This window comes from Mobula birostris, chromosome 11 (assembly GCF_030028105.1).
Source record: "Mobula birostris isolate sMobBir1 chromosome 11, sMobBir1.hap1, whole genome shotgun sequence".
Taxonomy (NCBI): Eukaryota; Metazoa; Chordata; class Chondrichthyes; order Myliobatiformes; family Myliobatidae; genus Mobula; species Mobula birostris.
The window spans coordinates 2,759,238-2,784,287 of record NC_092380.1 but is presented as its reverse complement, the minus strand read 5'-3'; the positions used below and the strand labels follow the sequence as shown (position 1 = coordinate 2,784,287).

General features: G+C 47.1%; 1 protein-coding gene across 4 annotated transcripts in view; it reads left to right on the top strand.

Annotated features, from left to right (window-relative positions):
- Positions 1 to 963: 963 nt before the first annotated feature.
- The window catches only part of LOC140204743 (3 beta-hydroxysteroid dehydrogenase type 7-like), a 63,820-nt gene continuing 39,733 nt past the window's right edge, over positions 964 to 25,050 (top strand). For all 4 annotated transcript variants that reach the window (XM_072271499.1, XM_072271498.1, XM_072271497.1 and 1 more), the window contains exon 1: positions 964 to 1,128. In XM_072271499.1, coding sequence (XP_072127600.1) covers positions 972 to 1,128 — 157 coding nt within the window. In that variant the 5' untranslated portion in view covers positions 964 to 971. The remainder of the gene's footprint in view (positions 1,129 to 25,050) is intronic.

Sequence of the window (25,050 nt, the reverse complement as noted above, 5' to 3'; positions counted from 1 at the left end):
CACCTTACTTGCCAAAGCAACCTCATATCTTCTTTTAGCTTTTCTAATTCCTTTCTTAAGATTCTTTTTACATTCTTTATATTCCTCAAGCACCTCATTTACTCCATGCTGCCTATATTTGTTGTAGATATCTCTCCTTTTCCAAACCAAGTTTCCAATATCCCTTGAAAATCATGGCTCTCTCAAACTTTTAACCAACACCACCAACCTTTGTGTCGTCTGCAAACTTGCCAACCCACCCTTCTACCCACACATCCAGGTCGTTAATAAAAATCACGAAGAGTAGAGGTCCCAGAACAGATCCTTGTGGGACACCACTAGTCACAACCCTCCAACCTGAATGTACTCCCTCCACCACGACCCTCTGACTTCTGCAGGCAAGCCAATTCTGAATCCACCTGGCCAAACTTCCCTGGATCCCATGCCTTCTGACTTTCTGAATAAGCCTATTCATATATATACGTCACACCCAATTTGTGTACCTGCTCATTACATGAATGGGGCAAGGACATGAAATGAGCAGGTAAACAAATTGGGTGTAACATATATAGAGAGGAGATATAGGAAATGGCAAGCATTTTGTCAGCTCCGGCACCTAAAAAATTAGCACTGAGCCCCTGGGGGTTACCACCCCTGTCCACTTTATCCTCCTACCTGCCCCCCTTACGAACCCCTCCATTTCCCGCCGGTGCTCCCTCACAGCCTGGCTCTGTGCCCAGGCCCACCCCATCAGCCGCTGGGACAGTTCAAGGCCTCGACTCGAGGCCACTGACGCCAATGCCTGTGTTGTTCAACCGGTTGCTGCTCTCTGCCGAGTGTGCGCTGTCAAACACGGAGAGGGAGGAACCAGATAGGAACGGGGAGAGGTAGAGGAAGAGGGAGCCCCTCCTTTCCCCGCCCCTTCCCCTCCCTTGGGACGGGCTCCTGCCGCCACTGCAATCAGTCATAGTGGCTGATTGAACCGGGGCAGGATGCGAGCGGAGCCGGGTCTGGTGTACATGGTGACCGGTGGCTCCGGCTTCCTCGGCCGCCACCTGGTGCGCCTTCTGGCCGAACGTGAGCAGGACATCACAGAGATCCGCGTGTTTGACCCGAATGCGGACCCGGACCTCGGGTCTCTGAATACCGGTAAGGACCCTGGGGTGAGGGAGAGGGGCAGGGAGGGACAGAGAGAGAGGGAGGGGGAGAGAGAGAAGGAGGGATGGAGGGAAAGGTGTGGGAGGGAAGAGGAGAGAAGTGTTGGAAGAAGAGAGGAGAGGGACACAGAATTCTCTCTCTCTCTCTCTCACGCACACACACACTCACACACATACACACACACATATACACACACACACTCACACACACACACGCACACACACGTACGTACGTGTGCTGGTGCCTTAGAGACGGTACAGAGGAGATTTACCAGGAGAGTATGTTTCGTGAGGAATTGTTAAGTGAGTGAGGACCTTGGAGTAACGGGGGGTGAGAGGTGTAGTAAACACCCGGGGCAGAAATGGCTAATGTGAGAGGGCATTAAGGTGATTGGAGAAAAGATGTTATGAAGATTAACCCTCAGTAATAATGAACATTAGGCACGGAGAGAGAATCTGTATTTACTGACAAGTATCTTTATTGTTTCAACTGAAAGCACGTGAATTTACACAACCAAATATCTGCGTGGACAGCTACCGAGTTTCCCTAACCTTCCACGAACAGCCAAAGGATAGAAAATGTAATACCCGGAAAAGAAATCCATGCTGGCCGGGTATTCCTCGTGGTCTCGGTCTAATCTCCACGTGTTGGTGGGGTCCTCTACGTCTGTGATTGTTGGTCTCCGCACTGTTGTCGCTGCTTTGCATTCGAAGCTCCTTACTTTTAAAACAGTTCAATTGTTGCATTTCAATCTCAGTCTCTACAAAGAAGGTGCATATCACATCGGCAGGGAAAATTCACAAGGATGTTGCTGGGTCTGGAGGACCGAGGAGTTAGGACTTTATTCCTTGTAAAATGGAGGATTGAGAGGAGATTCGGTAGAGGTATACAAAATGATGAGGGGTATAGATACTGTAAATGTAATCAGCCTTTTTCCACTGAGGTTGGATGAGACGACATGGGTCAGGGGTGAAAGGTGAAAAGTTTAAGGAGACCATGAGGAGAAACATCTTCACTCAGAGGGTTGTGAGCTGTGGAGCAAATGGCCAGCACAAGTGGTGCATGCAAACTCAATTTCAATGTTGAAGAGAAGGTTGGATAGGTACATGGATGGTCAGGGGAATGGAGAGCTATGCTCCCGGTGTACATCGATGGGAGTCAGCGTGGACTAGATGGGCTGAAGGGCTTGTTTCCGTGCTGAACCTTTCTATTACTCTATGACTGATATGGGCCACTTCCTTATTGGCTCTGTCCTATGGCTTTGCCCTCAGTCTTGCGCTTTTTGTCCTTTTCAACGAGTGGTTCAAAGCAGGTGAACCAGGCACTGAGTTTAGTGAGATGACAGAACACTCCTCCTACAAACCTACCATTTTACATAATAGCTGCTTGTCTGAGAATGGCCTCAAGTTTAGTAGGTCATTATCAGAAAATTCTCTTGTGTCCACATTCCAGTGCTATGATTAAATTATCCCAGAGCAAGATATCAGTTCAAACAGTTCACAAAATGGTGGCTGCAAGGACAGTCTCACAAAATGTCTGCCACCATTCTTCTTCTTCTTGGCCAACAAAGTGTATGGGTATTGTCAGACGTAAGTTTTTACACAGAATCGTGGGGGCATGGAACGCACTGCCAGGGGTGGTGGTAGAGGCAGATACATTAGGAACAGTTAACGAGTTCACGCAGGCGTCAGAGAACATTTCGGGAGTGCAATGTTATGTGTTTCACTGGAACGGGGCTGCACGAGGACATACCCGATCAAAACTTTTCCATGGACGGCTTCCAGACTGTTCAGGCTGACCGGAAGTGCACTGACAGCGGTAAGCGTAAAAGAGTTGGGTGCTTTCTGTTCTGGTTAACAACAGATGGTGCAGTCCAGGTCATATTACGATCGAGGAACGTGTTTGTAGACTGGATATTGAACTTTTTATTGTTGGACTTCAGCCATATTCCACCGAGATACAATACTGGGCGGCCCAAGAGGCCGTTCCTGCCTGTGGCCATCGAACGCGCAGCTCCTCCTGTGGAGGGTCAGACACCCTGAGCCAATAGACTGGTCCTGGACTTATTTTCCATCTGGCATAGTTTGCATTTTGTTGTCTGATTGTTTGTGGTTTTTGTATTGCTATATTTATGCTTTATTCTTGGTTGGTGCGGCTGTAATGAAACCCAATTTCCCTCAGGATCAATAAAGTATATCTATCTATCTATCTTTAAGAGACTCCTAGATAGGCACATGGATGAAAGAAAAACAGAGGGCTATGTAGGAGGGGAGGGTTAGATTGATCTTGGAGTAGGTTAGAAGGTCAGCACAACGTTATGGCCCTGTACTGTTCTGTTCTAATGGAGGGAGAATGAGGTGATGTGAGGGAGAGTGGAGGGGAGAGGGGAGGGGAGATGGAGAATAATGAGGAAGGAGATGTGTGGCAAGAAGGGGTGATGGAGAATAGAGAGGAGGGGAGGGAGAGTGGAGGGGAAAGAGTGGATAGGATAGGAGATGGGAGATGGAAAACAGGAAGGGGCTTCATTCCCAAAGCAAAGTCAGAGGATGTCAGAAACACTCAGCAGGTTAGGCAGCCTCCGTGGGGATGGAAATGGTGCTGCTGATACTTTCTGGATTTGACCTAACATTCCCAGTCCTGAAACACCAATTCTTACCCTGTCCTTGGACGTTGCTGGCATTCCCTGTACCTTTCGAGGAGAAGGTTTCATGTTCAGCAATGTGGAACGTCAGGTATGTTGACAAGTGCAGGTCTGCACAGGTGCAGTGTAAAACCTACCTGCAGCAGCTTCACAGTTATGCTGCATAAGCAGGGCCGGACTTCAGGCACGGCTAGGCTGGTCTGCGGCCCAGGGGCCCGAGCTGCAGAGGGGCCCAAAATAGGTAGCTATCATCATGGCGGACAAAAAAAGATACGAGAGTGGAGCACAGAAAAGAAACAAGAAAAAGAGGACCGTGAGAAAGAAGCATTAAAAAAGACATTGAAATTGACAGAATTTTTTAAACCGTTCTCGGTGATGCAGCAGTACCATCGCTCTTCTCACAGTCTGAGACCGGTGGACAAACGGAGACTTGTTCAACAGCTAGCGCTAGCACAGGACCACTGTCCTTGCCACAGTCAGCAGCTAACGTTGAAGAGGCAGAGAGCATGACTTTGGGATTCCCAACCACAGAGGCCTGCGAACAACCAAGTCGGGCCACCATTAATGTTACCGCTACTGAGGATCCTTACAGCACTGATCCTGCTCGCTGGGGAAAGGAAACATTGGATGATTCAGTCCGAGCGTACTGGGCTGAGAAAGGGCCGGAGTCCTGCCAGAATAAGGATGTGGATATCAAAGCTTTGGAACGAGTATACAAACAGCAGAGATGTTTTTTCTCCAAATTTCACTTCAAACACAAGCTCGTAAATGATGAGTACATATCAAGGCAATGACTCTTATATTCCCCTCCCACCAGCTGTGTGTTTTGTTTTGCATGTCGCATCTTCAGTGATGGTAGCTGTCAGTCCATCTTCGAAACTGGCTTTAGCAACTGGAAACATGGCGCTGAGCGCATAGGAGAGCGTGAAAAACAAGCAACTGACTTTGAAAATATCTAGGCTTGTGTGTCAGTGCTGTTCCTGTTTTTGGGGCAATAGGCTAATAGTTGACTGTTTACAAACCTAGTAAGTAATAAATGGTCTTTACTCTGCAAGCCACACAGCACAGCAATAGGTTAGTATGCGCTGGATCTCATTTTTCAAAAGGATTGTTGGAGTATTGTCAAGTTTCCTAGTTTGCCATAGTGCCATCTCTCTTGGCCTTTTTGTCTCTCATTTGTGTTTCACTTTCTCAGAACACACAGTTGAGAAAAATATCGAGATAAAAATGCTTTGGCATAGTTTGAGAAATAAGGCCTTGCCGCAATAGCTAAATAAAGATTTAAGATTGGGTACATCAAGCTTCGTCTCCCTCATAAATTTACTAAGCCAACTAAGCCTAGGTCAATTTTTGAGTGCTTTAGATGCTGTCCTTCAAACTAAGAATCTGCATTCCTTTCTGTCCTCCCTCTTAAGGCCTGTAAGTTTACAGCCTAAACCAATGTCTTGGTCCACAGCTTTGATATTTAGACCAGTACGAACTTTGCTCTTGTTCTTGCCTTTTTTTGCTTGGTACAGCAGCATTTTACCGTGTCGGCAGGGGCCCATCAGGGCCTCCAGCCCAGGGACCCCGGCCCCACTAAATCCGGCCTTGTGCATAAGGTAAGCTGCATTCACATAAATTAAACACAAATTATACCCTGTTTTTACAAGAAAGAACAGGTGTTAAAAATTCATCGCGCCAAGTGGAAAGGGTTGCCCTGCTGAGGTATTGATTAGGCTTGTGTTGGCTGCTCGGGAACTGAACCGTTGAAGGGGTGTGGCTTGTTGGATCCCGATGCTTTTGCGATCTGAAAGTTCTTCAGTAGCCAACTAACTCACTGTCTGTTACACCGCTGGCGTTTAGGGCAGCAATGAAGGTCCTCCATCTCTGGTGGTGTTCCGGGCTTCCTTCGTTGTGTCAGTAGCCTCCTTTCAGAAGCTACGTGAGGCCCACTCACTGCACGCTGGAGGAACTCAGCAGATCGGGCAGCATCCGTGGAAATGATCAGTCAACGTTTCGGGCCAGAACCCTCTGTCAGGACTGAAGAGGGAAGGGGCAGAGGCCCTAAGGTTGGGGGAGGGTGGGAAGGAGAAGGCTGGTAGGTTCCAGGTGAAAAACCAGTTAGGGGAAAGATAAGGGGGTGGGGGAGGGGAGCAGGGAGGTGATAGGCAGGAAAGGTGAAGAAAGAATAGGTGAAAACACAATGGGTAGTAGAAGGAGGCGGAACCATGAGGGAGGTGATAGGCAGCTGGGGGAGGGGGCAGAATGAAACTGGGATAGGGGAAGGGAGGGGGAGGAAATTACCGGAAGTTGGAGAATTCGATGTTCATAAGGGGCTGGAGACTACCTAGACGGTATATGAGGTGTTGCTCCTCCAACCTGAGTTTAGCCTCATCATGGCAGTAGAGGAGGCCATGTATGGACATATCCAAATGGGAAGCAGAGTTGAAGTGGGTGGCAACCGGGAGATCCTGTCTGTTGTGGCGGATGGAGTGGAGGTGCTCGACGAAGCAGTCCCCCAATCTGCGTCGGGTTTCACCGATGTAGAGGAGGCCGCACCGGGAGCACCGGATGCAATAGATGACCCCAACAGACTCACAAGTGAAGTGTTGCCTCACTTGGAAGGACTGTTTGGGGCCCTGAATGGTGGCAAGTGAGGAGGTGTAGGGACAGGTGTAGCACTTACACTTACAGGGATAAGTGCCGGGTGGGAGATCAGTGGGGAGGGACGTTTGGATCAGGGAGTCACGGAGGGAACGATCCCTGTGGAAAGCGGACAGGGGTGGAGAGGGAAAGATGTGCTTAGTGGTGGGGTCCTGTTGGAGGTGGCGGAAGTTGCAGAGGATAATGTGCTGGATCTGGAGGATGGTGGGGTGGTAGGTGAGGACAAGGGGAACTCTGTCCCTGTTGTCGTGGCGGGAGGATGGGGTGAGGGCCGAAGTGCAGGAAATGGAGGAGATACGGGTGAGGATAATCATTGATGGCAGAAGGGAAACCACACTCCTTAAAGAAAGAGGACATTTGAGATGTCCTGGAACAGAAAGCCTCATCCTCGGAGCAGATGCAGCAGAGACGGCGGAGCTGGGAATAGGGAATGGCATTTTTGCATGTGGCGAGGTGGGAAGAGGTATATTTGAGGTAGTTATGAGAGTCAGTAGGCTTATAGAAGATGTCAGTGGACAGTCTGTCTCCAGAGATGGAGACCGAGAGAATGAGAAAGGGGAGAGAAGTGTCCGAGATAGACCAAGTGAGTTTCAGGGCTGGGTGGAAGTTTGAAGTAAAGTCGATGAAATTGACGAGCTCAGCGTGGGTGCAGGAAGCAGCACCAATGTAGTCGTCAATGTACCAAAGGAAAAGTTGGGGAGCAGTACCAGAATAGGTTTGGAGCATAGACTGTTCCACATAACCAACGAAGGGGCAGGCATAGCTGGGGCCCATGCAAGTGGAGTGCCCATAGCTACACCCTTGGTCTGAAGAAAGTGGGAAGAGCCAAAAGACCCTAATGTCTCGGCGACAGTTGGAGATAAAAAGATCGAGTGCAGGTAGAAGGCCCAGGCGGGGTGTCCAGGAGGAGGAGGAGGGTGAAGATGGGAGAAGGGGTCATCAGTGGGGGGAGGGGAATCCTTGCCAAAGAAGTAGGCTCAGAGATGTAGGCGATGGAAGAAGAGTTCAGTGTCATGGCGGGCACGGAACTCACTGAGGTGTGGACGGAAGGGGACAAAAGTGAGGCCCTTGCTAAGGACAGAACGTTCTGCCTCAGAGAGGGGATGGTGAAGACACGGCAAGGGTTGGGGCTGGGGTCGGAGGAGTGTGAAGAGTGGGAGGTCTCAGGAGGGAGAGGGGGGGTTGGGATGTTCAGGGACTGCGGGGTTAGGGGAGGCTGAGGGATCAGAGGAATGGAGGAGTGATGAGGGGTAGGCCCGGTGGATACTCGGGAACACTGTCACACACAGTTGCAGAAGGATTCTTCATTGCTGTTCCCATACCAATTTTGTTTGACCAGTCAGGGTTGTTAGCTCTGGGCTGAACCCCCAAACCTGGAGGGCTGGTGGACCACTCTTTGTCTGCCCTCTACCCTTTGACCTCTTTGGCATGGGTGACCCTACCAAGGGCCAAAGCAAAATGCCCTGACTCCAGCCAACATAGCTCTCCGGATTATCAAGGCACGCAATCCTCCAAAACACCATGACAAAGTTGTGGTCCGTTTGGAGGTTCAGAAGTTAGTAATGAGGCATAAACTTGATGCTTACAATCATTTTATTAAGTGTTACAAGAGCAAAAGAGGAGAGGAAGAAGAAACAAGGCAAAAGCAACAAACGAAAGCAGAGAGACTTAGAAATAGGGTGGTCTCATACCAGACAACCGATCAGTGAGATTCCATTGATAACAATCACCCAATGAGATGGTCAGATTTAAGCAATGTGACACCCCACCATTGAAACCAAGAAGTTGCCAGCAGCAGCTGTAACCACTGGAAAACTCATAGTTTATATAAAAATGTAAATAAGGTTGAAAGAATACAGAGAAAACTTACAAGGATGTTGCTGAGGACCTGAGTTATAAGTAACAACTAAATAGGTTTGGACTTTATTCCTCGGAACGTAGAAGATTGAGAGGAGATTTAATAGAGGTACACAAAATTATGAGGGGTACAGATGGGGTAAATACAACCGGTCTTTTGCCACTGAAGTTGGGTGGGACGACAACTAGAGGTCATAGGTTGAGGGTGAAAGGTGAAAAGTTTAAGGGGAACATGAGGGGAAACTTTTCACTCAGAGGAACCTGAGAGTGTGGAACGAGCTGCCAGCACAAGTGGTGCCAGTGGACTCGATTTAAGAGAAGTTTGAGTAGGTACATAGATGGCAGGGGAATGGAGGGCTATTCTCTGGGTACGGGTCGACGAGGCTAGGCAGTTTAAATGCTTTGGCACAAACTAGATGGGCCGAAAGTCTTGTTTTGTGTGCTGTACTTTTCTATAACTCTACGGCAAACAAGCATAAGTTAAGCTATAAGGAAAATAACAATTTTGCACCCCAATCCAACATATTACTCCCCGCCCCCCGCTGATTCTAAATCACACATTTCGGACCATTACATCTGAAGATCCAGAGGCAGAAAAACTTGTGGGACCTATGTTAAGTATAAAATTGGTAAAAATGTAACAACAATAAACAATCAGAATAAACTTAATGTCTAGTAGTTATGAACTCCATTCAAAGTCTTCTGGCTGGATCGTAATTTGCGCAGTGCCCCCCCCCCATCCCCGCAGCAGCGTAGGCTCTGAATCAGAGGTTACTGGCATGTAAACCTCAGTGTTTGTTGTATTAGTGATTGACCACATGAGCTTGCTTGCAGTGGCTAGTGGCTAACGTGTATCCCCTAACTTTTACTTTCGCCAGCAAGTTAGTAATCAACAGCACCAGGGCAGGAATGGATTCTCAATATTCCTGGATTTCAGTGCTTTAAAAGGGATGGGGGGGGAGGGGATGAGGGGTGGCATTACTGGTCAGGGATATTATTACAGCTACAGAAAGGGTGGGTAATGTAGCAGGATCCTCTTTTGAGTCAGTATGGGTGGAGGTCAGGAACAGAAAGGGAGCAGTTACTCTATTGGGGAGTATACTCTAGGCCCCCCGGTAGCAACAGAGATACCGAGGAGCAGATTGGGAGGCAGATTTTGGAAAGGTGCAAAAATAACAGGGTTGTTATCATGGGTGACTTTAACTTCCCTGATATTAATTGACACCTGATTAGTTCCAAGGGTTTAGATGGAGCAGAGTTTGTTAAGTGTGTCCGGGATGGATTCCTGTCACAGTATGTGGACAGGCCGACCAGGGGGAATGCCATACTAGATCTAGTACTAGGTAATGAACCGGGTCAGGTCACAGATCTCTCAGTGGGTGAGCATCTGGGGGACAGTGACCACTGCTCCCTGGCCTTTAGCATTATCATGGAAAAGGATAGAATCAGAGAGGACAGGAAAATTTTTAATTGGGAAAGGCAAATTATGGGCTATAAGGCTAGAACTTGCGGGTGTGAATTGGGATGATATTTTTGCAGGGAAATGTACTATGGACATGTGGTCGATGTTTAGAGATCTCTTGCAGGATGTAAGGGATAAATTTGTCCCGGTGAGGAAGATAAAGAACGGTAGGGTGAAGGAACCATGGGTGACAAGTGAAGTAGACAATCTAGTCAGGTGGAAGAAGGCAGCATACATGAGGTTTAGGAAGTAAGGATCAGATGGGTCTATTGAGGAATATAGGGTAGCAAGAAAGGAGCTTAAGAAGGGGCTGAGAAGAGCAAGAAGGGGGCATGAGAAGGCCTTGGTGAGTAGGGTAAAGGAAAACCCCAAGGCATGCTTCAATTATGTGAAGAACAAAAGGATGACAGGAGTGAAGGTAGGACCGATTAGAGATAAAGTTGGGAAGATGTGCCTGGAGGCTGTGGAAGTGAGCGAGGTCCTCAATAAATACTTCTCTTCGTATTCACCAATGAGAGGGAACTTAATGAAGGTGAGGACAATATGAGTGAGATTGATGTTCTGGAGCATGTTGATATTAAGGGAGAAGAGATGTTGGAGTTGTTAAAATACATTAGGATGGATAAGTCCCCAGGACCTGACGGAATATTCCCCAGGCTGCTCCACGAGGCGAGGGAAGAGATTGCTGAGCCTCTGGCTAGGATCTTTATGTCCTCATTGTCCACAGGAATGGTACCGGAGGATTGGAGGGAGGCAAATGTTGTCCCCTTGTTCAAAAAAGGTAGTAGGGATAGTCCAGGTAATTATAGACCAGTGAGCCTTACGTCTGTGGTGGGAAAGCTGTTGGAAAGGATTCTTAGAGATAGGATCTATGGGCATTTAGAGAATCGTGGTCTGATCAGGGATAGTCAGCATGGCTTTGTGAAGGGCAGATCGTGTCTAACAAGCCTGATAGAGTTCTTTGAGGAGGTGACCAGGCCTATAGATGAGGGTAGTGCAGTGGATGTAATCTAAATGGATTTTAGTAAGGCATTTGACAAGGTTCCACACGGGAGGCTTATTCAGAAAGTCAGAAGGCATGGGATCCAGGGAAGTTTGGCCAGGTGGATTCAGAATTAGCTTGCCTGCAAAAGGCAGAGGGTCATGGTGGAGGGAGTACATTCAGATTGGAGGATTGTGACTAGTCTGGGATCTCTATTTTTCGTGATTTTCATTAACGACCTGGATGTGGGGGTAGAAGTGTGGGTTGGCAAGTTTGCAGATGACACAAAGGTTGGTGGTGTTGTAGATGGTGTAGAGGATTGTCAAAGATCGCAGAGAGACATTGATAGGATGCAGAAGTGGGCTGAGAAGTGGCAGATGGAATTCAACCCGGAGAAGTGTGAGGTGGTACACTTTGGAAGGACAAACTCCAAGTCAGAGCACAAAGTAAATGGCAGGATACTTGGTAGTGTGGAGGAGCAGAGGGATCTCAGGGTACATGTCCACAGATCCCTGAAAGTTGCCTCACAGGTAGATGGATAGTTAAGAAACCTTATGGGTTGTTAGCTTTCATAAGTTGAAGGATAGAGTTTAAGAGTTGCGAGGTAATGATGCAACTCTATAAAACTCTGGTTAGGCCACACTTGGAGTACTGTGTCCAGTTCTGGTCACCTCACTATAGAAGGATGTGGAAGCTTTGGAAAGGGTACAGAGGAGATTTACCAGGATGCTGCCTGGTTTAGAGAGTATGGATTATGATTAGAGATTAAGGGAGCTAGGGCTTTACTCTTTGGAGAGAAGGAGGATGAGAGGAGACATGATAGAGGTGTACAAGATAATAAGAGGAATAGATAGAGTGGATAGCCAGCACCTCTTCCCCAGGGCACCACTGCTGAATACAAGAGGACATGGCTTTAAGGTAAGGGGTGGGAAGTTCAAGGGGGATATTAGAGGAAGGTTTTTTACTCAGAGAGTGGTTGGTGCGTGGAATGCACTGCCTGAGTCAGTGGTGGAGGCAGATACACTAGTGAAGTTTAAGAGACTACTAGACAGGTATATGGAGGAATTTAAGGTGGGGGGTTATTTGGAAGGCAGGGTTTGAGGGTCGGCACAACATTGTGGGCCGAAGGGCCTGTACTGTGCTGCACTATTCTATGTTCTATGTTCTATAAGGACCTTCCCATCAAGCACCCTGTGGCTCCTTGTGTGGTTTTTTGATCAGGACCCATTCATCTGGAACCAAGATGTATCCACCTTTCGTCGGTTCACTCCAAGCTGCAGAAAGCAGACTGTACACTTTGGGTTAATTTCATACAATAGTTAACTTATCTAAATATCACGATATGTAGAGTAACACACACACAAAATGCTGGAGGAACTCAGCAGGTCAGGCAGCATCTGTGGAAAGGAAGAAGGAATCAAAGCCTGAGACCTTTTATGAGGACTCATTACTCGTTATTTATTTCAGCCTCTCTGAGATCAAAAGCTCCTGTTAATGGCGTGAATCGCTCTGTTACTACCTTGGATGAACTTAATCTAGTTTTCTTGTTTGGAGTTGCTGTGCTGCTTAGGAAGTTGTCATAGCTCATGGTACTTCCTCGTGATACTTAGTCAGTCATTGTTTGATGAATCCATTCTTTGTTCTACTTCCCCTGTTAACCGTTGATGATGTGAACCATGGAGGGACAATTCAGCATCCGTCCATTGACATCATCCCTGACAAACACTCCCAGTGAAATGTGTTCCTTCTTCGGCGTCAATGTGACATGACAATCCCCATCAAGGAATATAGTCCTTGCTCAGAGTTTTTGCTGTGTTTGTGGCAGTGTTTTTTTTTCCTTACTGGAATTGCTTCACCCATCTCGAAAAGCTGTCCAATATTACCGGATGTCTGAGTACATGATGTAATCCACTTGTCAAAGATACATCTGAAACTGCTCGTTAAATCCGTGTCGTCAGATCAAGATCTCCTGGTGTTTCTGGGTCAGATGGTTGAACTTGAGTTTGTCCCTATTGTCCATCCTGCTCTTTTATGCCAACAATTTTTTGTCCAATGCCTTCTTTTACCACGTTAGGGGTTCCCAACCTTTTTTATGCCATGGACCAAAACTATTAAGCAAGGGGTCCAGGGGGCCCAGGTTGTGAAGCCCCACAGAGTGTCTGTCTCGGCAGTGTGGCTCAGACCGAGGTTGCAGCGATGCACACTGTGAATTCCAGTCCTGCTGTTTCTGTAGGCTAATGGGTGTTGTCTGTCAATTAACAGATAACAACCCCACCTGTAATTTAGACCTCCTTTGGATTTCAATATCTCCTGCTACTTGGTTGGCTGCTTGTATTAGCTCACTGTATGAGACGCTGGCTTCACTCCAATCCAATTTCGTCAGCGTCACCATTATGATAGCGTCTGCTTTTAGGCCATCCGTAAAATTTGGCTTTGAGGATCCACAAGTAGATTCCTTGATGTCATCTTCATCGATGCAGCTGTGAAGAAGGCAAGACGGTGGCTATATTTCATTAGGAGTTTGAGGAGATTTGGTTTGTCAACTGAAACACTGGAAAACTTCTGCAAATGTACCGTGCAGAGAGTCTGACTGGCTGCATCACCCTCTGGTGTGGACGGGGTGGGGGCGCGCGGTGGAGGCTACTGCACAGGACAGAAGTAAGTTGCAGAAACTTGTAAATTTAGTCAGCTCCATCATGGGTACTGGCCCCTGTGGTGTCCAAGACATCTTCAAGGAGCGGTGCCTTTGGAAGGATCCCACCACCCAGGACATGCCCTTTTCTCATTGTTAACAAGGAGGTACTGTAGCCTGAAGGTACACACTCAGCCATTCAGGAACAACTTCTTCCCCTCTGCCATCCGATTTCAGGTTGGACATTGAACCTATGAACACCACCTCTCTACTTCTTGTATTTCTGTGTTTTTTTCCACTAATTTTAACTTTACATAAAATACTTAGTTCAGGTAGGAGCCAAAACCCTCAACCATCTGTTCATACATAAAAACTGGAGGTTCGGTTCCCTATTTCTGTCATGGGCTTGACTGCCTTGGCCTTCATCATTGTCATCCTCACAAGAGTTTCTAGAGGTTGCTGTAGGGGCCATAACATGTCTATCTCATAATTCCTCCGAGTTTGGATGTTGGTGCTGCCACAGAGGCCTGTCCAATGTAGGGGGCGTTTCGCGAGGAGGCCTGTCCAATGTAGGGGACGTTTCGCGAGGAGGACTGTCCAATGTAGGGGGCATTTCCCGAGGAGGACTGTCCAATGTAGGGGACGTTTCGCGAGGAGGACTGTCCAATGTAGGGGGCATTTCCCGAGGAGGACTGTCCAATGTAGGGGGCGTTTCGCGAGGAGGCCTGTCCAATGTAGGGGGCGTTTCCCGAGGAGGACTGTCCAATGTAGGGGGCGTTTCCCAAGGAGGCCTGTCCCATGTAGGGGGTGTTTCCCGAGGAGGTCTGTCCAATGTAGGGGGCGTTTCGTGAGGAGGACTGTCTAATGTAGGTGGCGTTTCCCGAGGAGGACTGTCCAATGTAGGGGGCATTTCCCGAGGAGGCCTGTCCAATGTAGGGGGCGTTTCGCGAGGAGGCCTGTCCAATGTAGGGGGCGTTTCGTGAGGAGGACTGTCCAATGTAGGTGGCGTTTCCCGAGGAGGCCTGTCCAATGTAGGGGGCGTTTCGCGAGGAGGCCTGTCCAATGTAGGGGGCGTTTCCCGAGGAGGACTGTCCAATGTAGGGGGGCGTTTCGTGAGGAGGACTGTCCAATGTAGGGGGCGTTTTGTGAGGAGGTCTGTCCAATGTAGGGGGCGTTTTGTGAGGAGGACTGTCACTTTGTGCTCACTCTTACTGTCAACCTGGACGATACAGTCTGATGAAAATCATATTGCCATTCCACTAGCTGTTAAAACTTACAGTTTAAGATGGAATTGGTGAAGCTCAGCGACTACCAATTGGTGACAAACAAGATAAAGAGAGCAACTAAAGACTTTATTAATAAAACTATTTTCTGGTAAATGATCTTGGCAAGCAGTACACGAAAATCTGCAGATGCTGGAAATCCAAGGCAATGCACACAAAATGCTGGAGGAACTCAGCAGGCCAGGCAGCATCTTTGGAAAAGATTCAAGATTCAAAATTCAAAAACTTTATTGTCATTCTAACCGTACATCAGCTCTGCAGGGCAGAATGAGACAGCGTTTCCCAGGAGCAGTGCAATCATAACATAACAAATGCAACACTAAATAATAAACATAACAATAAATAGTAAAACACAACAGCCACATGTCAGTTAAAATCAGTTATAAGTGTCCAGTGCAAGTTAAAAGTGTCCAAAGCAGAGTCAGGTGGAGCAGCTATTTAGCAGTCTGACTGCCTGTGGGAGGAAGCTGTTTAGTAGCCTTGTGGTTTTAGTTTTGATGCTCCTGTAACGTTTGCCTGATGGCAGAAGAACAAACAGTTCATGGAGAGGGTGTGAGGGGTCTTTAATGATGTACCGTGTCTTCTGGAGGCATCGACTCTGAAAGAGGTCTTGGACAGAAGGTAGGGAGACCCCAATAACCTTCTCTGCTCCCCTAACCACCCTCTGCAAGGCTTTTTTGTTGACAGCACTGCGGCTGGAGTACCAGGTTGTGATGCAAAAGGTCAGCACACTCTCAACCACGCCTCTGTAGAATGTAGTTAAGATGTTAGTGGGGAGTGATGCTTGTTTAAGTTTCCTCAGAAAGTGCAATCTCTGCTGGGCCCGTTTCACAATCCCAGTGGTGTTCCTGGACCAGGTGAGATTGTCCGAGATCTGCACCCCAAGGAACTTGATGTTTTCCATTCTCTCCACTGTGGAGCCACTGATGCTGAGGGGTGTGTGCTCAGGCTGAGACCGTCTGAAATCGATGATCATCTCCTTGGTTTTGGTGACATTAAGCATCAAGTTATTATCCCTGCACCAGCTCTCTAGGTGTTTGACCTCCTCCCTGTACATTGTTTCATCACTTTCATCAAAAGAGTAAACAGTCGAAGTTCTGGGCTGAAACTTCGACTGTTGACTGCAAACAATAACTCCCCTTTTGCAGCTGAGCTTTCAAGGCACCTGTACGGCCTGGCATTTTTGTGCTGTGAACGGAAGCCTTGAAGGTGCAGTACAATTGTGGCAGCACAGGCTGAACTGAGGTGGCAGAATCCAGGGGATTCCATGGTGCAAAACTGAGACAAAGCAGAGCCCGGGACCATGCCCAAGGGTGAGGAAAGACTCAAGGTTTGATCAATTTAAGCGCCTGGCTGAATTGGAAAGGCCGGCTGTGGGACAAATCAAGGAAGCAGGGCCCAGGTTCAAGAGCAAGGACCGACACGATGTTTAAACATTTTAAGCACAGAGCCAGATTGAAAAGATCAGGGTGTTGGGCGCAGAGGTGAGGAACAGGCCAGGTCAGATCGCTGCTCTGTGACGTTTACTCTGCTCTGCGCTGAACTGAGGCTGCGGCCTGCTCATAAATCAGCTGTAGTGAGGCCTGGCTTCAGCGACTGTGACACACTTTTGCGAGCTTCGGTTCTGAATGCAACTATTTGCTTACTTTTATTGTTTGCACGATTTGTTTTTTTCTCTCGTTGCACAGCAAGTGTTCGACGGTCTTCTGTTTTTAATGGGTTCTATTGGGTTTCTGTGTTTTGTGGCTGCCTGTAAGGAGACAAATCTCAAGGTTATACAAAGTATACATACTTTTTACACCCTAATCCAACAAGCCATTCCTGAACCCAGTGGGATGGGACTTCAAGTTTCTTCCTGCCCAATGGTAGCTGAGGGAAGATGGCACGTCCCAACTGGTAGTGATCTTTACCCCTCACCATCCAGAAGGGTATTTTCTAGGATTAGACTGACAATGTAGAATCCTCTCGGCCATCAAATGGTCTCAAACTGTTGATGATCCTATCATAAATCAAGCTGATGTTTGACTCCATTTCGCCGATTAAGCTGACAGGGGAAACTGAAGCCTTGAGGCGAGTGTGGAAGGCGAGTGCTGACTGCTTGCCTTTTGATCGCTGAGGATCGCTCTGCTGCATTACCAGTGAGGGGAGAGTCTGCCACTGTGCCCGGAGAATGTTAGCCAGGTTTTCTGCACTTTGGATGTGGACTTGGACTGTAGACTTCTTTCGATCTTATAGTTTTTTCATATTCTGTGTATTTTGCCCAATCTTGGTTTTTCTTTGCGGGGAAGGAGGGACTTGAGGGGATGATGATGGTGCGGCCTGTTTTTTTTTTCTTTCTTGGTTTCATGGCTACCCAGAGAAGAAGAATTATTAGAGTTGTACACTTTGATAATAAATGAACCTTTGAAACCACATTGTCAACATGGTTGGATCAGGCTGGAAAATCGATCAATAGATCAACAGATTTATCTGGCTCATGCGGTCACCTCATTTCACAATTGATTGCAGTAACTAATCTGCAGATTACATTTCAAGGTCAAAGCTAGGTTGGGTTTATTGTCCCTGGAGCAGATGAGGCTGAGGGGCAAGACAGTGGAGGTGGACACAATGATGAGAGGGATGGATGAGATAACTATAAGCACAGGGTAAAAATTATCTCCATTGAAGAATTTACCCAGTTTCACTGTAGTTTACTGTAAAGGAATTTCATTGCCAAGTTGCTGTGAGAGATTTTATGCAATTATCAGACAGAAATGAATACTAGACCTCGGTATACAGTTAACCCTTTACCACATCAGAATCTGGTTTATTATCACTGGCATGTGTTGTGAAATTTGTTAACTTAGCAGCAGCAGTTCAATGCAATACATAATACAGAGAAAGAGGGGAAAATAAAATAATAATAAATAAGTAAATAAATTACAGTATACGTATATTGACTAGATCAAAAATCGTACAAAAACAGCAATAATATATAGAAACATAGAAAACCTACAGCACAACACAGGCCCTTTGGCCCACAAAGTTGTGCCGAACCTTACAAATTACTAGGGTTACCCATAGCCCTCTATTTTTCTAAGCTCCATGTACCTATCCAAAAGTCTCTTAAAAGATCCTATTGTATTCGCCTCCACCACCATTGCCAGCAGCCCATTCCACACACTCACCACTCTCTGAGTAAAAAACTTACCCCTGACATCTCCTCTGTACCTACTCCCCAACACCTTAAACCTGAGTCCTCTTGTGGCAACCATTTCAGCCCTGGCAAAAAGCCTCTGACTATCCACATGATCAATGCCTCTCATCACCTTATACACCTCTATCAGGTCACCTCTCATCCTCCGTCGCTCCAAGGAGAAAAGACCGAGTTCACTCAACCTGTTTTCATAAGGCATGCTCCCCAATCCAGGCAACATCCTTGTAAATCTCCTCTGCACCCTTTCTATGGTTTCCACATCCTTCCTGTAGTGAGGCGACCAGAACTGAGCACAGTACTCCAAGTGGGGTCTGACCAGGGTCCTATATAGCTGCAAAATTACCTCTCGGCTCCTAAATTCAATTCCATGATTGAGGAAGGCCAATACACTGTACGCCTTCTTAACCACAGAGTCAACCTGCGCAGCTGCTTTGAGCATCCTATGGACTCGGACCCCAAGATCCCTCTGATCCTCCACACTGCCAAGAATCTTACCATTATTACTATATTCTGCCATCATTTTTGACCAACCAAAATGAACCACCTCACACTTATCTGGGTTGAACTCCATCTGCCACTTCTCAGCCCAATTTTTCATCCTATCAATGTCCCACTGTAACCTCTGACAGCCCTCCACACTATCCACAACACCCCCGACCCTTGTGTCATCAGCAAATTTACTAACCCATCCCTCCACTTCCTCATCCAGGTCATTTATAAAAATCACAAAGAGTAAGGGTCCCAGAACAGATCCCTGAGGCACACCACTGGTCACCAACCTCCATACAGAATATGACCAGCCTACAACCACTCTTTGCCTTCTGTGGGCAAGCCAGTTCTGGATCCACAAAGCAATGTCCCCTTGGATCCCATGCCTCCTTACTTTCTGAATAAGCCTTGCATGGGGTACCTTATCAAGTGCCTTGCTGAAATCCATATACACTACATCTACTGCTCTTCCTTCATCAATGTGTTTAGTCACATCCTCAAAAAATTCAATAAGGTTCATAAGGCACGACCTGCCCTTGACAAAGCCATGCTGACTATTCCTAATTATGTTATACCTCTCCAAATGTTCATAAATCCTGCCTCTCAGGATCTTCTCCATCAGCTTATCAACCACTGAAGTAAGACTCACTAGTCTATAATTTTCTGGGCTATCTCTACTCCCTTTCTTGAATAAGGGAACAACATCTGCAACCCTCCAATCCTCCAGAACCTCTCCTGTCCCCATTGATGATGCAAAGCAATCTCCTCCCTCACCTCCCACAGTAGCCTGGGGTACATCTCATCCAGTCCTGGCAACTTATCCAACTTGATGCTTTCCAAAAGTTCCAGCACGTCCTCTTTCTTAATACCTACATGCTCAAGCTTTTCAGTCTGCTGCAAGTCATCACTACAATCACCAAGATCCTTTTTCATAGTGAATACTGAAGTAAAATATTCATTAAGTACCTCTGCTACTTCCTCCAGTTCCATACATACTTCCCACTGTCACACTTTATAGGTCCTATTTTTTCATGTCTTATCCTCTTGCTCTTCACATACTTGTAGAACGCCTTGAGGTTTTCCTTAATCCTGCCCACCAAGGCCTTCTCATGGCCCCTTCTGGCTCTCCTAATTTCCTTCTTAAACTCCTTCCTGTTAGCCTTATAATCTTCTAGATCCCTAACATTACCTAGCTCTCTGAACCTTTCGTAAGCTTTTCTTTTCTTCTTGACTAGATTTACTACAGCCTTTGTACACCACGGTTCCTGTACCCTACCATAACTTCCCTGTCTCATTGGAACATACCTATGCAGAACTCCACACAAATATCCCCTGAACATTTGCCACATTTCTTCCGTACCTTTCCCTGAGAACATCTGTTCCCAATTTAAGCTTCCAAGTTCCTGCCTGATAGCCTCATAATTCCCCTTACTCCAATTAAACACTTTTCTATTTCTTTCCAATGCTATTGTAAAGGAGATAGAATTATGATCACTATCTCCAAATTGCTCTCCCACTGAGAGATCTGACACCTGACCAGGTTCATTTCCCAAAACCAAATCAAGTACAGTCTCTCCGCTTGTAGGCTTATCTACATATTGTGCCAAGAAACCTTCTTGAACACAGCTAACAGACTCCACCCCATCTAAACCTCTTGCTCTAGGGAAATGCCAATCGATATATGGGGAATTAAAATCTCCCAACAGGAAGATTACAGGAAGTCCAGGATCCAGCTGCACAAGGCAGGGTCAAGGCCGAGGTCTCTGGGCTTCCTGTTGAGCCTGGATGGAACTATGGTGTTGAATGCTGAACTGTAGTCCAAGAACAGCATTCTCACATAAACATCCTTCTTCTCCTGATGTGTAAGGACAGTACGTAGAGCAGTGGCTATTGCATCGTCTGGTGACTGGTCAGTAGGCAAATTGCTTTGGTGGGGGGGGGTCCAGTTTGGGCGGTAGCATGCGTCCGCAGCCGTATTTCTCTTGGTTCTGGGGTCTGGGGCATTAGCGTGAGCTTTGCACTTAATGACAGCAATTTGTTTGGGCGACTGCACAGCTTGTAGAAATTTGTCATGAGACACGTGCTGAATGGGTCTACCCGCAGACGCAGTGAACCCCAATGATTCAAAACCATGTAGCACCCCGGAGGCATACCTAGAGTCTGTACAGACGTTTGCTGTGTACCCATCGTGATAGAGCTAAAAGCTCCGCTGCCTGACCCTTGGGGAAATTTCAAAGGCAGTCGCCATCTCATAGCTTGCCAATAGGGTGTGATCGTTAGGCTTGCAAGAAGAGCCGTCCGTAAAGAAGATTAAATCTGGGGTACAGTGGATAGTGACGTAACTATCTCTACTACTTTTACACGGTCATGGGTTTCTGAGGACTCCGTCATAGGAACCAGGGTAGTCAGGTTGAGCAACGCACATCAAAGTTGCTGGTGAACGCAGCAGGCCAGGCAGCATCTCTAGGAAGAGGTACTGTCCACGTTTCAGGCCGAGACCCTTTGTCTGAAACGTCGACTGTACCTCTTCCTAGAGATGCTGCCTGGCCTGCTGCGTTCACCAGCAACTTTTATGTGTGTTGCTTGAATTTCCAGCATCTGCAGAATTCCTGTTGTTTGTAGCCAGGTTGAGTGCGGGTGCTCTTTGAAAAGTCAAATTCGACTTGTTGAGTAGGGTGGCTTGGTATCCCGCGCGGCGGGCGGTAGTGGAATGCTGCGAGCGGCGGAGCAGGAGGTGTCCGTACCGTGCAGGCTTGGTCGAGTGTTAACGGGGCAGCCTTCCCGACCGCTACCACCGCCCTTAAACATCCTGACGCTCCTCTAACCACCGGAGGCAATAGGGTGGAATAATACCACACTGGTTTTAGTAAGCCGCCATGTTCTTGGGTTAATACTGCACTTGCGAAACCCACGTACATCTGGGACAGCTTGCTGTATTCGGGCAATCCTCAGTCCTTTGCATTGTATCAGATGTACCTGGGTTACTGTGACTCGTAAGGCAGGACCAAAGATGCGGTATTCGGGTACCCAACTTCGGCAGTTATTCGTCATTCCCAGGAAAGCTACCACCACCAATCCTATATGATTAGCGTAGGGGTCCCTGTCTATGGAATTCAAGTCGGAACGTAACGCAGTTGCTGCTGTTACCCTTGTATCTGGTCCATAATAAGTCACCCCTCTTTAGTTAGGTGATGTTCTGCTTTCTAATACCCATCTCACCATAGCCCCCAAGTCTTTACGCTTAAAAGGTTTCCCTGCCAGCGAGACACGGGGTGCTGAATGTGGGGCCCCGAGGAAAAGTTCCTCGTGTTTCCTTTTGAGCTGAACCGCAGTTGCTATTCCCTCAGGGCCAAAATTGCCCTACCCGATAGAAATATTAGCCCCCTCTTGCCTTCATGCTGATTCACTTGGTTACTATCATCAGCATCGGGATCCGTATCCCAATGTAGTGCAGTTGCTAGTTTACAAGTTCCGATCAAATCAGCCACGAATTCTCCCACTTTAATGGCGACTTCCATTCGCAGCCAGAACCTGCCCAGAGTTTTCCCCAAGTTGCCAGCTGTAGAGAGCGGCTGGACTTTCTGTTTGTTCCGTTTTATAGTGCGGAGCTCAGATAATCTATTCTCAGGGATTTCAAGGTACAAACCTCCGGAGGTACAACGAATAACGGCATCTAATTTACAGAGTGCTTTGCGTCCAAGCGAATTAAGAGGCGAGTTCTCTGCTATAACGAATGTTTCATCAGTCAGAAATTTCCCCAGCTTTACTTCAACGGACTCGGACAGGGGTTCTATCATAGAAATTCTGGCTATTACTACGGTCTTAATACTTTGTCTACCTTTTCGTCTTGCCTCTTCAGATCGGCCAGTTTAAAAGAATGTGCTCCCTCTGGTCGGAGACAGTTTATAAATGATTGCGCTGTCAGTGGGTTCTTTCCTGCTAGGGGTAAGACCATAAGGCATAGGAGCAGAATTAGGCCATTCAGCCCGTCGAGTCTGCTCCGCCATTCCATCATGGCTGATCCTGGATCCCACTCAACCCCATACACCCATCTTCTCGTCCTATCCTTTGATGCCCTGACTGATCAGGAAACAATCAGCTTCCGCCTTAAGTGTACGCACTGACTTGGCCTCCAGCGCACTCTGGGGCAGAGCGTTCCACAGACTTACTACTCTTTGGCTAAAAAAGAAATCCTACTTACTTCTGTTCTAAAGGGTCACCCCTCAATTTTGAGGCTGTGCTGGATACCCCCGCCATAGGAAACTTCCTCTCCTCATCCACCCTATCTAGTCCTTTCAACATTCAGTAGGTTTCAATGAGATCCCCCCACATTCTTCTAAATTCCAGTGAGTACAGGCCCAAAGCTGCCAAACACTCCTCATATGTTGCTGTTGCTAATGGGTTGTTTCCTGCTGGGGCTAATCCTGCGCTAGCTTCCCAAGTGTCTTTAAACTGGGCAATAAAATCAGTAATAACCTCCCCCTTCTTTTGGAGACATTTAGTTACTTCTCCAAAGTCGCCGAGTTACCTGGCTCCTGCGAGAATGGCATCTTTTGCTCTTGTCCAGCCAATCATTCATTCCATCAGTAGAACTCCTGTCATCAATCCCCTCGTTCCCTGGGTGGAGGGGCCCTGTCCCCTTGGGGCACATTGGGAAATCCTGTTCTAACTCCCGGCCAGGAAGTTCCATAGGCTACCCTGAGCAATGCCTGGACATCCCCAGGTAATAGATTAAAAACTTGGCAAGTCTGGACCGACCAGCTGTGGAAAGCTACCGGTTTGCTTCGCTCATCGTGCTGCGTGCCTCCGCCGGGATCCAGGGGTTATGTATCAGGACATTCCCTACCATTATGCGAGGAGCCTGGAACAGAGTCTAAGCTATTTGTTGCCACTGCTGTTGGCAGGATAGTATTTGTATTATTTCCATATCATCCAGAAGTTCCAAAGAAGGGGGAAGGGTGCTATTCGAGGATATAGTCCAGTGCCTGAGGCAGTCGGAGCTGAGGGTCTTGATGGGGCACCTTGTCCTTCTACACAATTTGTTCTTCCTTTTTTTTAAGTCTAACCTTCGGAAGCTGGAGCCATTTAACCACCTCTTCCCATTTGTGAGAAGACCACACCATATGCTCTAAATCCCATTTAGGGTCTCTGTCCCCAGCTTCTGTCTCATTTCCCCAGTATGGAATCTTTTTAGATCCAAGGATCTGTCATGAAGACAATCCCACAACTCCATCCACAGGGGTCACGAGAAAAAGTTACAGAGTACCTGCTATCTCCCGTTTCCAACCAAACCTTGTCCTCCGGGGACCCCGGGGGAAACCAACGGTCTGCTCCACTGTCCAGCTGTTCTTGATTAATTTTCCCTCTCAAACCCCATTCCCCTGCCTTCTCAACATAACGTTTGCCACCCTCACTATTTAAGTGCCTATCATCCTCAGCATTAAATGCACCCAATGACTTGGCCTCCACACGATGTTCCCTGTAAGGTGTGCGCATGCACACATCTTTTGCTAATAGCCCACAAAGGAATTTAGACTGCACACAAAAGGTTGTCGCCCTCTACCTCATAGGCATGTTAAAAATACTTCTACATATTGAAGACATATTTCAAATTTCAACAAATTAACCAGATTTCTTCGTCTAATCTATTTCACTTCTTATAATGTATCACTCTGCGACTGGTAGCAAACCTTGCATGTTCTCAGCTGTCCCTGCGCAGGGCTGTGGAAATCGTACAGCCCGAAGCCCAGGGCTGGCCTTTTTTGATGCCGGGATATGCCATTTTTTTGGTCAAAAAGTCCCAGGCTATTGCATCTCAGATAAGTAAAACTCTTTCATTTTGATGAATACACTATTTATCAAAATAAAACACTGTCTTCCACTATATGAAAGTCAAGAAGGCAGAATGAAACCAGCAACTTCAGTATCTTGTTCAACTTTGTGTCCTTTGTGTAATTAAGCTACAAAATCTGTGCTGTATGCAATGATTTCCAAATAAAATGCCTATCTGGATATTTAGTCAACTAGATTTGTAACTGAATGAATTTATGACCATTTCAAACAAACTAAATAATATGTGAAAAGATTAATAACATTATTCTCTGTTTTTGTGGATGTTTTGCAAAGAAAAAGCATTTCAGGATGTATATTGTATACATTTCAGGATGTATATTGTATACATTTTACTGACATGAAATTGAACCTCTGACCATGCGGTTGTGTAGCGTATGAGAAGTGAGACCTATTGATGGGTATCATGTTGTTTCTTTTAAACAATGATCAAGAAACTGGACTAACTTCCTCTAAGGCCCCACCTCCCCCTTATACCCCATCTGTTACTTATTTTTATACACACATTCTTTCTCTCACTCTCCTTTTTCTCCCTCTGTCCCTCTGAATATACCTCTTGCCCATCCTCTGGGTCCCCCCCCCCTTGTCTTTCTTCCCAGACCTCCTGTCCCATGATCCTCTCATATCCCTTTTGCCAATCACTTGTCCAGCTCTTGGCTCCATCCCTCCCCCTCCTGTCTTCTCCTATCATTTTGGATCTCCCCTTCCCCCTCCAACTTTCAAATCCCTTACTCACTCTTCCTTCAGTTAGTCCTGACGAAGGGTCTCGGCCTGAAACGTCGACCGCACCTCTTCCTAGAGATGCTGCCTGGCCTGCTGCGTTCACCAGCAACTTTGATGTGTGTTGCTTGAATTTCCAGCACCTGCAGAATTCC